Raw genomic sequence first — 17,081 nt, forward strand, 5'->3', positions numbered from 1 at the left:
CGGTCATGGCCCCATCCCAAACCCTGGGTTTGGCGCTCACTCCAGCTCCAGGCTCTGCTCTAGCCCAGGCAGCAACCTCCCCACCAGGCGTTGGGTGGTGGACATGGACGGGTGGGGATCGACCTGAGGACCCCGAGCGAGGCGGCGGGCGGGCGGGCGTCGAGCCGGGCTTGGCCCGCGGCAGCAGCCTCCCCACCAGGCGCCGGACCCGAGCGAGGATGTGGATGGGCGTGGACCCTGAGCAAGGCCGCGGCGGGCTGGCGTCGACCCAAGGACTCCAAGTGAGGGGGAGGAGAGGGGGGGTTGTAACCGAACTGAACTCACTGTGGAATTAATTCATTAACAGAGCCACTCTGCTGCTGGATTCGAAGTTGTCCCTGCCTTCCCTCTAGATGCCTCTTCCCCATCAGATGCGAATTCCCAGAGCCCAGGTTAAACGCGGGGGCCGCTCACGATTAAGTCTGTGAAAGCGGCCCCATAAGAGACTGTGAGGCCTCGCATCCTCGGCGCTTCAGACCTCGCGGACGGGGAGGGGAGTGTCCGCCGCTGCTTTTCGCCGTCCTCGATCTGCAGAGCATTTTGAGAAAGGGGGGAGTGGGAGTTCAGCTATAGGCTTCTGACTCTCTGGAGTAAGCAGGGGATGGGAGGGGCGGGCGGGGCTTCGCGAGCTGCACCAGCTCTGAGTTCAGCGGAATTTATGAGGAGTAGATTAATGCCCCATAATCTGTAGAACAAAGAAGCTACAGCGGAACGGAGCTGTAGAATCTTTGTTCTGCAAAACTTTCTAGATATTTCTGAGCTCCATGGGCTCGCATCCTCGGAGCTTCAGACCCCGACTATGGGGAGGGGGTGGAGGAGAGAGCGGAGTGGGGGTGAAGTGGGGGTGAAGGGGGGGAGAGGAGGGGGAGAGGAAGGAGAGGATGGGGGAGAGAAGTGAAGTGGGGGGGGGGGAGGTTGAAGTGTGTGGATAGGCGGGCGGGCTGGAGTCCAGCAGCGGGAGGCGTGGCGCGAGCGTACTTGGAGGCATACTGGAGGCAGGTAGGCCTGGATTGGTCAGCATGTGGGATTGTGATGTCAGCAGCTGGTGAGACCCGTTTAGATTTTAAAATGAGTGGGGGGGGGGGGGGGGGGGGGGGAGAATTTTATTTAAAAATGTGTATATAAAAATGTCCAAATGTTTTGAGGAATGGATGAGTGAATGTAAAAGCGAAATCGCTAGCGAAATGGAAAAAATCTCGGCGTTTTTCCGTGTGGTTTTGGCGGACCAAGGAATCAAAGGCCAAATCTGACACCCACAAATAAACACACACACTCAGTGTTTGTTTGTATATATATATTATTATTATTATTATTATTATTATTATTATTGCATTGTTTGTTTTTTGAGTATGTGTGTGTGTGTGTATATATATATATATACATACACACACACACACACATACTCAAAAAACAAACAATGTGTAATAATAATAATAATAATAATAATAATAATAATAATAATAATAATAATAATAATAATAATAATAATAATAACAATAATAATAGTCTATTGTAGTTCAGAGCTTATTATTTGAGGTTGTTGTGTTTGATACCCAGATGGCTGTAGGGAAGAAGCTGTTCCTGAACCTGGACATTGCAGTTTTCAAAGCTAAAAAATGGTCAATTGTTGAGTGGCCAAATCAATCACCCGATCTGAACCCAATTGAGCATGCCTTTTATATGCTGACAAGACAACCCGTGGACCCGTTGGGTTCCCATTGTGCCAGCAGTTGATGAAATCCAAGGATTTCACACACGCGGATACAGGGCTCAGCAATCCTCCAGTAACTGGTGATGTCCATGAATCGCAGACTTCAATTAGTCATTGAATGCAAAGGATATGCAACAAAATACTAAACATAACTACTTTCAATTAAATGACACTGCTGTGTCCCGAACATTATGGTGCCCTGAAATGGGGGACTATGTATAAACACAGCTTTAATTTCTACATGGTGAAACCAAAATGTATTAAAATGTCCTTTAATAAAATCTGACAATGTGCTCTTTAACCACATGTGATTTTTTTCTATTACAAATCTGTGGAGTACAGAGGCAAATAAATAAATGATGGGTCTTCGCCCCAAACATTATGGAGGGCACTGTATTTTTTGGCAATTTGGACAGACTGTGGTCTGTGGATGAGGAAGTCGAGGATCCAATTGCAGAGGGATGCGCAGAGACCCAGTTCCGTAATTGCATAATTGCAGTATAGTTTGCTACAGTTCCCTGTAGCTGTAAGGAAGTTATTTCTATGGTAGTGCCTCCCTTAAGGCTAAAACTAGTTCTTTACATTATAACAACAAGTAGCACATCAATAAAAGGCACCACATGGAAGGTAACAGTGTCAGTTTTCAACACAGCATCACCCATTGAGATTAAGAATTCTGTTCTGTGAATCTCACTTTTGGAGTTCTTGCCCTTTTTGTGAACAGTGATGGGGTGACCCACAATCTGTTTTAATACTAATAAAAGAGTTTATAGGTCAGTAAGTTTGAGAAACCTTTCAAGTTCTCCTGGCTTACTTCTTGTCATCAATATTCTACACCTGGTCAAGACCAATTGGCAAGAGAATGCCTCTTCCATTGTAAAACATTTTACGCAATCCTTCCAGTATGAAATTAACCTGAAGTGATGTTTTCACATTGCCCTTGTCTAAAAGGTCATAATGTCATACTGTAAGTGATAGTAGCATCGAGTCTACTCCGCCATTCAATCATGGCTGATCTATCTCTCCCTCCTAACCCCATTCTCCTGCCTTCTCCCCATAACCCCTGACACCTGTACTAATCAAGAATCTATCTACCTCTGCCTTAAAAATATCCATTGACTTGGAAAAGGGGAGTATGTGAGGTGCTAAGGTTAATCCCTACCACAAACATCAGAAACAAATTGGCAGACGGCTAACTCATACTGGCAGACTTAGTCAGAACTGCAATGAACTTCATTCTTATAAAAATATCTGAAACTTTCCTGAAATTCAAAGAATATTCAATCAATGGGTTGTCCCATGAAGAGAATGAACAATATTGGCCCAGAGGCAACAAGACTCCAAGGATGGCAGGGTGGATGTTGAGAGGCTGATTCCTCTATTGGGAAGGTCTAGTACTGGGCACAGTCCACTACTGTACAACATATGATGAAATAATGTACAATGACTGTCATTTGATGAAATCAACTGGGCTTATGTTCACTGGAATTTAGAAGGATGAGAGGGCATCTTTTGGAAACATATTAAAATTCTTAAGGGATTGGACAGGCTAGATGCAGGAAAAATGTTCCTCGTGTTGGGGGAGTCCAGAACCAGGGGTCACAGTTTAAGAATAAGGGGTAGGCCATTTAGGACTGAGTTGAGCAAAAACTTTTTCACCCAGAGTTGTGAATCTGTGGAAATCTCTGCCACAGAAGGCAGTGGAGGCCAATTCACTGGATGTTTTCAAGAGATTGTTAGATTTAGCTCTTAGTGCTAACGGAATCAAGGGATATTTGGAGAAAGCAGGGATGGGGTACTGATTTAGGATGATCAGCCATGATTATATTGAATGGCGGTGCTGGCCCAAAGGGTCGAATGGACTACTACTGCACCTATTTTTCTATGTTTCCATGTTAACAGGGCGGCCACTTCAAATGAAGATAAGGTTTTTTTTATAATTTTTTTTAATTTTTATTAGAAGCAATGTACATACATCTTAATGATAATATGCAACATACTACATTCCTTGTACAACTTCTTTTTTTTTTTTGCAACATTATATTTTTTGCAACATTATATTAACATATATTAGAAAAAGAGAAGAGAAAAAAGAGAAAGAAGAAAAGAGTGAGGATAGTAGTGGAGTGTAGTCCACAGTAGTTGACGTTAAGTGAATGATAATAGTAAGATTAAACGAGAACTTACCAGTTTGAAGTTTGATCTGTATTTTATGAGGAGTTACGATGTGGGATTACGTGAAGAACCCGCTCAGCGCGCATGCGCGGCATACTTCCAAGCAGCGGTGTGGAATCACAGATAGACACAGTTATTGAAGTAAACATAGTAAAGAAAAGGAGACATCAGTTATCAGTTTGACCTATATTATGAGGGTGGGAGCGTAGGGCTCGTAATCCCTCATCGTAACTCCTCCTCTTACTATTTTACTTCGGAGTCACGTGAGTGACTACGTGAAGACTTCAAAGCTCTGTGATTTCAAACCGTGTAACAGTTTTATTTCACTCACTGCCGAAGTTCTTGAGGGAGGAAGTGTGTTATCGTAACCAACCAATGGATCTGTTTTTCGAGAAACAAAAATGGTATTTAGTAACAATAACAAATTAAATTGCTCCCCCGGGCTTAAATTAAATATTTGCAGTTTGTAAAATTTTTCTGCAAACAAGTCAGGTTTCGTCAACGGCTTATTGTAAAAATTTTTGAATGTCGTTTCCCTCGACCATTCTGCTGTCGTCAGAATATGGTCAACCGGTACGTCCATACTTTCGGCCGTTGATGTAGACGCTGCCCTGGTGGAATGAGATTTGAAAAAAGTTAGTCTATTCCTGCAGCCTTTAGTACCTGCTTGAGCCATCTTGCAATGGTTTGGCTCGTTACCCGGCCATGAGGTTTTTTGTGGCTGACCCATAAGGCTTTTTCACTCCCTCTGATGTTATAGGTTGTGTCTATATAATATAGTAGATAGGTCATGACACACATCCGCGGCTCTGGCGGGTAAGCCCGGAACACCACAACTGGATTGGCTATACCTGGCCTGCTCTGTTCTACCAGACCCTGGATGATGAACGAGATCTGGTCTGGGGTGTTCACCATGTTGTCCAGTCGCAATCGATGTAGTGACTGGACCCTCTGAGTGGATACAAGTGCCATCAACATGAGCGTTTTCAGGGTAGTTTGTTCGAGGCTGAGGGATCTGGCTGGTGGCCATCCCCTGAGGTACGTCAGGACCACACTGACATCCCATAAATGGGTATATCTTGGTCTAGGGGTTTGATGTTATAGATGCCCTTCATTAATTTGACCACCAGTGGATGGGATCCCATCGGCTGTTGTCCTGGTGCTGGTTTCAAATAAGCAGACAGGGCACTCCTTGCTGTGTTGACGGCACTGTAGCTGATTCCTCTTTGTGGTGTAGGTAGGCCAGGAACTCCAGTGCGTTGGTGACTGTTGCTGTTGTGTACGTGGTCCTTGTTTCCTGGCAGTACTTCTCGCATTTCTTGATGCTGGTTAAGTACTGCTTCTTAGTGGATGTTCGAAAGGAATGCTGACATGGTGTTTCAACAAACATGTCATGCAGTACTGGGAACCATGGCTGTGTAGGCCAGTCGGGTACTATCAAACCCTGATGCAGAGTCCATCTGTATTTTTCGTAGTACCTGACTGATGAGGCAGAAGGGAGGGAAAACATAGAAGAAGGAATTTCCCCAATCCAGCCTGAAGGCATCTACTACCGCTACTGCCTCTGGGTCTGGTTCTCAAGCGACATGCATAGGTATCTGGTGATTTAGCCTTGATGCAAATAAATCGATATCTGGCGTGCCATATAGCTTGATAATTTTTGCAAATACTTTGGGTTTTACATCCATTCGATGTTGTCATTGAATTTGCGTGACCTGGTGTCTGCCACTGTATTTAGCTTACCTGATAGGTAAGTTGCTGACAGCCAAATATGTCTTTTTGACACACCATTGCCAAATTGTGTTGACCAATTTGTCGCATGATAACGATTTTATGGTTAATGTAGGCCACCACCGTAGTATTATCCATTTGTAACCGTACATGCAGTGATGCATATTTGATGTATATGCTTTTAATCCATAAAAGGCACCCAACATCGCTAAATAATTAATGTCCCATGTAAGTAGTAATGATGACTTTAGGTTAGTCCATCTACCACCTGTTAGATAATGATAGGGCTGAAACTATGCCAACTGTTTTGATATAGTTTCAGTGGGTAATTTCATGACCCGATCATAATGACCTGCATGATATTTTAATGCCTGTACCTTTGCTCTTTGTAGATTTTATAATGCAATGGTCCGAGTTGTGTAGCCAGGAATGCTGCTACCATTTTCCCAATTACTCTTGCTACTTGTCGAATAGTTGGTTGCTCGTTGACCATTAAATTGTGGCATAATTGTGCCAATTCAACCGTTTTGTCTTTTGGCAAAGTTACAGTCATATGGACTGAATTAATTGTGAAGTCTAAGTAGTCCATGATAGTGGATGGCTTCAACTTTGATTTATCTGGATGTAAAACAAACCCCAGGGTTTCGAAAACTGTTTTGTAGCTGAAAAACAGCTGACATAGCCAATTCCATGGTCTTCTTATTAGTTTTGCCAGGGCTGGTTTTAGTATCTTGATGAATAACCTTGAGCTGATGTTACCCCATGGGGTAATGCTTTAACTGTCATAGTTGCCCCATCCAGGTAAATTTTAGGTATCTGCGTAGATCCTTTTGAATGGGTACTGAATAGTAAGCATATTTGAGGCCAATGCTTGCCATAAAGTATCCTTTGAAATTAGATTCCTTATTTTACATATTCTTGTAGGCACCAGACTCACCTACCTCCATGGATATGGACATTTCTTCTGTCTCTTCCCAGACCAGCGAGTCTGGCGCGTTGTCTGACGTGGCGGTGATGTTGGGGGGTGGCGCATTTTCCATGGGGTCCTGCTCTGGGCCGTGGTCTAAAAGACTCCCGGGCATAAAAAAATGCGGTCCCCGAGCTTTCACCAGTCCCATATGGTAGACGTCGACTGGTGGACGCGAAGGGGTGCTGACGCTTGGGTATTGTATTTTTGGGGTTTGCTCGTCCTGGGGCCTGCCCTCATGAGGCCGAAAGTTTTTATTCCCATGAGGTTTTTTGCCAAAGAGCTGTGAGGCTGACTCAATGGCTGGGGTTTAGCACAACCCAAATTCGGGATTTTAGGGCAGGTCTTATGATTTATATACGGAGGTAATTTATCTCGCTCTGCGTGTTGCACAACAGTGTGAGAGTGATTTGTTAGTTAGTGGTCATCTCCGTATTGTCCACAGAAAACGAGCAAATGGTGTGATGGCTGACTTCAGGAGCCTGAGGATCCGCTGCAGTATCAGATCCTGTCCGAGTATTTGTCCCGACGTGCCCCCAGATTTGGCTGTTGAGTGCCGGCACTTTGAAGGACTATAATTCATTGGAGCTGTACATTTTAAGCCTTATTAACCACCTGCTCCTGTAGGTGCCTGTCGGAGAGGTGGTCAACGCTGGCCGTTAGTTTTTAGGCTCTAATGGCCTTCCTGCACGTGGGGTAGCCACGTAGCGGTCCACACACACCCAGCAGCTCTTCCTGTTCCTGCACTTCCTGTTCCTGCACCTCCATACTCCCGAATTCTTCAGCCAGCGACCCCCTCTTCATGACCAGCCCAGCCCTGGTCACCCCAAAGCTAACCACACTAAGGAGGAAGCGATGGGCAGTGCCTAGGCACTGTGGAGGGTATGCCCGAACCCTCCAGCGAGACTGCCCCTCACGTAGCGTGTCTCGCAGGAGCTCCTGCTCCAGGAGCCGCTCCAGCGGCTCAGGCGGCTGTCGCTCTCCCATGCGGGTGGAGATACGTCCCCTCCGACAAGTAGGAAGCCACCAGCCGGATGCCTCTTCGGATAGCTAAACATACAGCCCGCAGCTCAGGCACTAGCGGGACTGGGCTCGGCGCGGTGATGGGGATAGCGGAGCGCCCGGTAATTGTTCCTACCGCCTGTTACTGCCCCCCCTTGCAAAGGTAAAGCCGGGGACAGGTTCTTCTAGAGCTTTTGTGCCTTGTAGAAGCGAGAGCGCCCCTCAAGCAGCGCGTCTCGCAGGCACCTGCTCTGAGAGCCGCTCCAGCGGCTCAGGCGGCTCTCTCTCTCCCCTTGCAGGTGGAGAGACGTCCCGTCCGAAATCGGGAAAAACACCTTCCGGATGCCTCTACGGGTGGCTATGCATCCAGCCCGCTGCTCAGGTACTAGCGGGCTGGGCTCGGCACGGTGTCGGGGAATTGCCGACAAGCAGAAAAAGGCTCCCCTGTAATAGAAACCCGACCTCAGGGTACTCACCTGACGGTCCGTTTCATTCTGTAGCGGGAGCGCCTACCTCCCGTTGCAGCCGCCGTTGCACTGCTGGCGTTAATGCCGCGCATGCGCGCTGAGCGGGTTCTTCACGTAGTCACTCACGTGACTCCGAAGTAAAATGGTTAAATAGACTGCGTGCTTGAAAATGTGAAAAGAAAAGGAGAAAAAAAGGCCCCACAGAAAAGGGGGGCCTTAAGAAAAGAAAAAAAGTAAGGAATCTAAAAAAGGTAAAGCTAAGCAAGAAGGAAAGGGAATGTGCCTAATTCCTAACGATTCACACCCATCACCTAGTTCTAAAAGAGTTACTTTCCAGGATTGTGTTGCACCATATTACACCTGTAACAAATCAATGAAAGGTGACCATATTCTTAAGAATTGCTCTTATTTTCCTGCTAGAACATGTCTCATTTCCTCAAGATGAAGTATTTCCGACATATTTGTAATCCACATTTTAAACATTGGGATAGGAGCGTTTTTTCAGAATTTAAGTATAAGTTTTTTTTCTGTTATCAAACCGTAGTTTAATAAACATCTTTGAAATGTAGTTAGTTCGGAACAGGCTTCCATTGTTCCGAAAATAATCAATTCTGTATTTGGGTCCAGTCGTAATTTAAATATTTTTGAAAAGCTTTCAAAATTTCCTTCCAGAATTTCTGAAGTTTTGCACAGGAAACAAATGAGTGTGCTATTGTTGCCTCTTTAGTTAGGCACTTATCACAGATGGGAGAGACATTTGGAAATGTTTTATTTAATTTTGTTTTTGAGTAATATAATCTGTGTACAATTTTAAATTGGATCAATGTGTGTCTAATGTTGATCGAACATTTATGTGCATATAACAAATAATCTTTCCATCTGTCCTTGGAGATTTCTATAGACAATTCTTGTTCCCATTCTTTTCTTATACCTTCTGTCGAAGGTATGTCTATATTTAAAATAGTATTATAAAAATACAATGTCAAGTGATCAAATTCTGCCTGTCTATTCATGCTTTGTTCTAAAGGGTCCAACTTCAAATTTTGATAATCTTTTGAATGCTTTTTCAAATAATCTCGAGTTTGTAAATATCTAAAATATTGATTACTTTCCAAATTGTATTTAAGCTGTAAATCCTGGAATGGTAAAAGATTTCCCGCTTCATACAAATCTTCCCAAGTCTTAATTCCTAATCGTTCCCAGAGAGTAAATGTTTTGTCAATAGTTGATGGCATAAACGTGGGGTTGTTAGCTATTGGTGAAAGAAGCGAAAGATTTCTTAATTTAAGAGAGGATTTTATTTGTATCCAAATTCTTATTGTGCTGTGAATCATCGTGTTTCTCTTATATATTGTGTTCTTCAGTTTTATTGGTGAGAAAAGGATCGCTCCTATATTAAAAGGAGTGCAATCATCCACCCCGGTACGAGCTACAGAAGTCCATCAGAGCTGCAAAGAGGGCTTATTCCCAAAAACTTGAAAGCTTTTACCTAAGTAACAACACACGCAGTATGTGGCAGGGAATCCAAGCAGTCACAAACTACAAGAAAACAGTACCAACCACAGACCCCCAGGATGTCACCCTCCCAGACAGCCTTAATACCTTCTACACCAGGTTTGACAGACTGAACACAGACACCCCCTCAAAAGCCCCATGCAACCCCACGGACACTGTTTTTCAGGTGACACCCATACAGGTCCTGAAAGCTCTGAGGCAGGTGAACCCCCACAAGGCTGTGGGACCAGATGGCGTCCCTCCTAAAGTTCTGAAGGCCTGTGCAGAACAACTCACGGGAGTGTATGTAGACATCTTCAATCTGTCTTTAAACCAAGCAGTGGTCCCCCGTATTTTTAAATATTCCACCATTGTACCAGTTCCAAAAAAAACAAACCCATCCACCCTGAATGACTTCAGGCCAGTGGCACTCACGCCAGTTGCCATGAAGTGTCTAGAGAAACTGGTTCTCACACACATCAATCACATGGTCCCGGGCACGATCGACCCCCTCCAGTTCGCCTACCGCCCCAACCGCTCAGTGGACGACGCAGTGGCCATTGCTCTACACCACATCCTGCAACACCTGGACAGCAGAGGAACATACGTCAGAACGCTGTTCCTGGATTACAGCTCGGCCTTTAACACCATTCGCCCGGGCAGGCTGACTGAGAAGCTGACAGACCTCGGCGTCCCGACTCTCACCTGCAACTGGATCTTAGATTTCCTGACTGAAAGACCACAGGTGGTGAGGATGGGAAGGAGGGTGTCTGCAGAGCTCACCGTCAGCACAGGATCACCACAAGGCTGCTGTCTCAGTCCCAAACCTTTCACCCTGTACACACACGACTGTGTCTCCACCCAGGAAAACACCATCATTATTAAGTATGCGGATGATACCACCATCCTGGGCCTCATCAAGGGGGGGGACGAGTCGGGCTACAGGAGTCTGGTGAACGACATTCTTGCCTATGGTGAGGTGAACGACCTAAGCCTCAACACAGACAAGACAAAAGAAATAATAATGGACTTCAGAAAAAATCCACCCCCCCTGCAGCCCCTCATCATCAAGGGGACTGTGGTGGAGAGGGCTGACAGTTACAGATACCTGGGACTACAAATAACATCAGATCTGAACTGGACTTTGAACACTGCAGCCACAGTGAAAAAAGCCCAGCAGAGACTGTACTTCATCAGGCTGCTCAGAAAAGCTGGTCTGCACTGTCGCCCTCTCACCCAGGTCTACAAAGGACTGGTAGAGAGCATCCTCACCACAGGCATCACGGTGTGGTATGGAAACACCACACAGATAGAGAGGAAGGCTCTGCAAAGAGTCATAAAGACTGCTGAGAGGATCATCAGAACTGAACTCCCCTCCATGGACACAATCTACACACAGCGCTGTCAAAAAAGAGCAGGGAGAATCATTAGAGACACACTACATCCAGCTCACTCCCTGCTCAAACACAAAAACTGCACATACAACCTCAGGCACAGACGAGCGGACAGTATCGCCACAAAAAGAACACGCTTTTTTAAGAGTTTCTTCCCTGCAACAGTGAGACTCTTGGCCAAAACACAACAAAATGAACTGATGTCCTGATATAGTGTTTGTGCAAGCTACAATGCTCTATGTGTCTTCTGTGTGTCTTTTTAAATTTTTTAAAATTTAAAAATTTTTTATTTTAATTTTTTAATGTAACTTGACTCTCTGAATAGCCGCACAAGAGTTCCTATGTGTGTAAGCACAAATGGTAAATAAAGTTTTTGACCTTGACCTTCTCCATTATTGTCCATTCTACCTGTTGTATTGAACTGTCTAGCCAATACATTATATTTTTAATGTTCACTGCCCAATGGTAGTATATAAAGTTGGGAAGTGTAAGTCCACCGTATTCTTTAGGTTTACTTAAATGTCTTCTTTGAATTCTATGGGATTTATAGTCCCATATGAAATTTGAAATGTATGAGTTAATTTTTTTTAATAAGTTTTTAGTTATGTATGTAGGTATTGATTGGAATAAATATAGTATTTGCAGAAGAAAAATCATTTTAATGGCATTTATTCTGCCTATTAAGGACATCGGTAGTGTTTTCGAAAATTGGATCGACCTTTGTAATTTAGTAAGTAAGGGCAGGTAGTTTGCGTTAAATAGGGATTTATATTTTCTAGTAATTTGAATACCCAAATATTTAAATCTTTCTGTAGTGATTCTAGGGGTATTTTAAAAGATGTGTTGACTCTTGAGGTTTTATCATCATTATTTCGCTTTTATTCCAATTTATTCTGTATCCTGAAAAGGAACCAAATTCTTCTATTAAATTTAATAAATTTGGTATACTAATTTGTGATTTTGTAATGTATAATAATACATCGTCTGCATATAATGATATTTTATTATTAGAGTTTTTAGTGTTATAACCATGAATATTAGGGTGCATTCTTATATTTTCTGCTAAGGGCTCTATCGCCAGGGCAAATAGAAGTGGTGATAAAGCACATCCCTGTCTATTGCCCCTGGATAGTTGAAATTTCGGGGATAGTATATTATTAGTCAGTATTTTAGCCGTGGGCTTATCATATAGTAATTTTATCCATAGGATAAAATTATCTCACATTTGAAATTTTTGTAATACTTTAAAAAGGTATACCCATTCCACCTGATCAAATGCTTTTTCTTCATCCACTGAAATAATTGATAAGTCTTCCTCTTTTATCTTATATTAATACATTATGTTAAAGAGACGTCTCAAATTATTAAATTAATGTCTCTTAGGTATAAACCCCGTTTGATCCGGGTTTATTAATTTACTAACGTATTTACTTGGTCTTCTTGCTAAGGTTTTGGCTAATATTTTCTGATCTGTATTTAATAATGCAATGGCTCTATATGACCTGGGGTGTTCTAAATCTTTATCCTTTTTAGGTATTAGTGTTGTAGTCGACTCAGCTGGTGTTTCTGGTAGTTTCTGTTCTTTGAATGAATATATGTAAAGTTTCTGTAGACGTGGAGAAATTATTTCATAATATTTTTTATAGAATTCATTACTAAATCCATCCTGTCCTGGTGTTTTACCGTTCTTCAAAGACTTTATTGACTTCTATTTCATTAATTGTAATTTGAGCTCCTAATTCTTCCTGTTCCATCACATTAAGTTTTGGGAGATTATATTTTTCCAAAAAGTTTGTGATTTTGACATTATCTGTTGATGCTTTTGATGTATATAAATGTTGGTAGAATTGAGCAAATCTTTTGTTAATATCTTTGGGTAGTGTTATCAATTCCCCTTTATCTGACCTAATTTTAGAAATCGTATGTTCCTTTTCCTGTTTTTTCATTTGTCGTGCCAAGAGTTTATGTGGCTTGTCGCCGAATTCAAAATTTTCCTGTTTTGTAATTTGGAATATTCTAGTGATTCTTTCAGATAAGATTCTATTTAATTTAAATTTCAATATTAATATCTTATTATGTTTATCCCTAGTTGGGTCTTTGGCGTTGTCTAAATCCAATTGTCTAATTTTTTCTTCTAGATTCAGTTGTTCCATTTTATTTTTTTAATTTTGAAAAGCTTGATATGAAGTTATCGATCCTCTGATAAATGCCTTAAACGATTCCCATAATAATAATAATAAATAATAATGGATGGGATTTATATAGCGCCTTTCTAATACTCAAGGCGCTTTACATCGCATTATTCATTCACTCCTCAGTCACACTCGGTGGTGGTAAGCTACTTCTGTAGCCACAGCTGCCCTGGGGCAGACTGACGGAAGCGTGGCTGCCAATCTGCGCCTACGGCCCCTCCGACCACCACCAATCACTCACACACATTCACACACATTCACACACGGGCAAAGGTGGGTGAAGTGTCTTGCCCAAGGACACAACGACAGTATGCACTCCAAGCGGGATTCGAACCGGCTACCTTCCGGTTGCCAGCCGAACACTTAGCCCATTGTGCTATCTGTCATCCCGGGTAATGAGGGTGATATACTTGGTTTCTCATTAGTCTCAAAGAAAAATTCCATCTGTTTTCTTAGATATGCACAACTTGGGGTTTACAATTTGGGGATTAAATCTCCAGAACAAATTTTTATTGTTCATCCCTTCTATTATTACGAAGAAAGTTAACGGCGCATGATCTGAAATGATACTACTATGGTATTTTGGATTTGATGTAAATGGAATTAATTTTGTATCTACTAAAAAGTAATCAATTCGTGAGTAGGTTTTATGTACCATTGAGTAGAAAGAATATTCCCGTCCAGCTGGATTTGCAATCCTCCATACATCTGTTATATTTGTATTTTTTATGTATGTATTTAAGAGTTCACTAGATTTAGATTTAATGTTTAATCTTTTTTGTTGTGTTGATTTATCCAAATAATTGTCAAGAACACAATTGAAATCTCCTCCAAATATTACATTTTGATAATTAAGCTCTGAAATTAAGTTCAAACCTTTGTTAAAGAATTGAGGATTATCAAAGTTTGGCGCTATTATTTAATAAGGTAACTGTGGTTGAGTTTATCTCTCCCGTAACTATGACATATCTCCCATCTTTGTCTATTATTTTATTCTTTAGTTTAAATGGTATTCCTTTTTGAATTATGATTGTTGTACCTCTAGATTTAATACTATATGAAGATTGGTATGTCTGACCGTAATGAAGATAAGATTAAATGCCTTACTTGGAAGGTACTACATCCACAGAATTCTCCACGTTAAAAAGTCCGTCTAAATTAAAATATCAAGGATTACATTGAATTAACAAGCTACCAGCCGAGTACCTTATAGTAATTTACATAGAAACATAGAAAAATAGGTGCAGGAGTACACCATTCGGCCCTTCGAGCCAGCACCGCCATTCAATATGATCAAGGCTGATCATCTAAAATCAGTACCCCGCTCCTGCTTTTTCCCCATATCTCTTGATTCCGTATGATTCCATTTCTCTCATCCTAAGAGCAAAATCTAACTCTCTCTTGAAAACATCCAGTGAATTGGCCTCCTCTGCCTTCTGTGGCAGAGAATTCCACATTCACAACTCTCTGGGTGAAAACGTTCTCAGTCCTAAGATGGTTGGGCTTCTGTTAACCTATAAACAATTAGCCCAAGTTCTGGAAAAAGATTGGAAAATACCAACAGAATGTCAGCAATTCGCAAATTCAAATTGTACGTGGGAAAATCCCAAATCACCTGTTTTGTGGAGAAAACTGCAGTAATGTTGATTGATTTATTCCAAACTATGGTAGGCACAAAATGCTGGAGTAACTCAGCAGGTGAGGCAGCATCTCTGGAGAGAAGGAATGGGCGACGTTTCGGGTCAAGACCCTTCTTCAGACTGAACTTTCCAAACCAAAGATCCTATAGACCACTCCTGATAGACCACTCCTGCTAAATGCAATGGGCTGACGTGTAGTACGCAACGGTGCGGAATGTGGGCCATTTTTTCATCCATTTCAGTAACCCGACCCAACTCGCAGTGTAATCAACGTTGCGGGGGAACAGTTTGTGTTAATAAATTATAATTCTGAAAATAAGGAGAAGATTTTTACAAAATAACTTTTATTTTTACGAGGATGTTTCCGTAACCGGCTTCCGTCTCCGCACTAGTATCTTTGCTCCACTACGGGATCTTTGGCGCGGAGACGGAAGCCGGTTACGGAAATGGGGCCGAAAATTACCCATGAATCTGCCCATGACCGCACTACGTCTTTTTCGTCGAGTGGGCTATCTTGCTTGTTATAGGATCTTTGTTCCAAACTATAGCTAGTCCATTGTAAATGTCCTCAACAAAAGAGAAAATTCCAAGTGTTGGCTTTACGTATTAGTATTCCAAAAAATGAAATAATTTCCAGTTACTACTGTAATATAATTTAAAACATTTACCTGGACCCATGCAAAATGATGCAATCACACCCAAAATGGAGAGCACACTCAAGTACGACATCCCTTGCGCTCGTTCCTGAAAAATATTTAGTTCCAAGTAACATAAATCAGTCAAGGAGTCAAGCACTTATAGACAATAGACAATAGATGCAAGAGTAGGCCATTTGGCCCTTCGTGCCAGCACCGCCATTCAATGTGATCATGGCTGATCATCCACAATCAGTACCCCGTTCCTGCCTTCTCCCCATATCTCCTTGACTCTGCTATCTTTAAGAGCACTATTTAATTCTCTCTTGAAAGTATCCAGAGAAACGGCCTCCACCACCCTCTGAGGCAGAGAATTCCACAAACACACAACTCTGTGTGAAAAAGTGTTTCCTCATCTCCGTTCTAAATGGCTTACCCTTTATTCTTAATCTAACATTTTCTCCGAATCTGCCGAGAGCATTGACGGTGCAATATGCCGTCAAATCAAGAACACTTACATTTGCTACTATTAAATGTTGGCATTATAATCAGTCAAATGTCAAGTTATTCTGACTGACCATACAGACACAGTGTCAATGAAGGGAAAAGGGCACCATCTCACAAACTACATTCTCCATACCCACTCCATGAAATACCTCCTGCCCCACCTGTGGTTAGAAGGGTTTCGGCCCGAAACGTCGCCTATTTCCTTCGCTCCATAGATGCTGCTGCACCCGCTGAGTTCCTCCAGCAAGTTTGTGTACCCACCTGTGGTAGAGTTTGGGTTCTGTCGAGCCAGCCTCATAGAACTTACAACAGTGTAACACAGGAATAGGTCCTTAGGCCAACATTGTCTTTGCCAAGCATGATGCAAGTTAAATTAATCTCCTCTGTGTGAGATGATCCATAATCCCTCCATTTCCTGCATATGCATGTGCGAATCCAAAAGCCTCTTAAACACGACGTGTAGAATACGAAGAATCTCACATTGCATCCAGGCCGCAGAAACAAAGAGAGATACAGTATTGCAAGAACCTCTTTGGTTCACCAAGTCCATCATTAGTTACCATCAAGAAAGAATCCTCACTGTCACAGGAAGAACGTGCAAGCTCCAAGAACAGGGGTTAGGAGCTGAAGCTGTAAGGCAGTTGCTCACCCAGTTGCAACACTTGGGACTCACAGTGATCACGTACCAAGACACATAATGGCGCAAAGTACAAGTGTGGATGCTATTTACTTAAAATACTTTTGTGGCTGCATGGCCCACAAATCCTCCCAAAAGTAAAGTTTTTAGTGACAATTGTTTGATGTCCTTTTAGTATCCGTTAGACTGGAGTTGACTCATCTGCTGAGGCCATCAAAACACCTCGGCACGATGGGTGGCACGGTGGCGCAGCGGAAGAGTTGCCGCCTCACAGCGCTTACAGTGCCGAAGACCAGTGTTCGACCCCGACTACGGGTGCTGTCTGTCTAGAGTTTGTACGTTCTCCCCGTGACCGCGTGGGTTTTCTCCGAGATCTACGGTTACCCCCACATTCCAAAGACGTACAGGTTTGTTGGTTAATTGACTGAGTACAAGTGTAAATTGTCCCTAGTGTATGTAGGGTAGTGTGGGGATCGCTGGTCGGTGTGGA

General features: G+C 42.8%; 1 protein-coding gene across 1 annotated transcript in view; it reads right to left on the reverse strand.

The window, feature by feature from the left end:
- Positions 1–511: 511 nt before the first annotated feature.
- Positions 512–17,081, reverse strand: part of LOC116985621 (solute carrier family 2, facilitated glucose transporter member 9-like) — a 210,570-nt gene continuing 194,000 nt past the window's right edge. Inside the window, exons 11-12 of the mRNA XM_033040892.1 lie at positions 15,481–15,556; positions 512–567 (exon numbers count right to left, since the gene is read on the reverse strand). Coding sequence (XP_032896783.1) covers positions 512–567; positions 15,481–15,556 — 132 coding nt within the window. The remainder of the gene's footprint in view (positions 568–15,480; positions 15,557–17,081) is intronic.

The sequence above is a fragment of the Amblyraja radiata genome, chromosome 1 (assembly GCF_010909765.2).
Source record: "Amblyraja radiata isolate CabotCenter1 chromosome 1, sAmbRad1.1.pri, whole genome shotgun sequence".
Lineage (NCBI taxonomy): Eukaryota > Metazoa > Chordata > Chondrichthyes > Rajiformes > Rajidae > Amblyraja > Amblyraja radiata.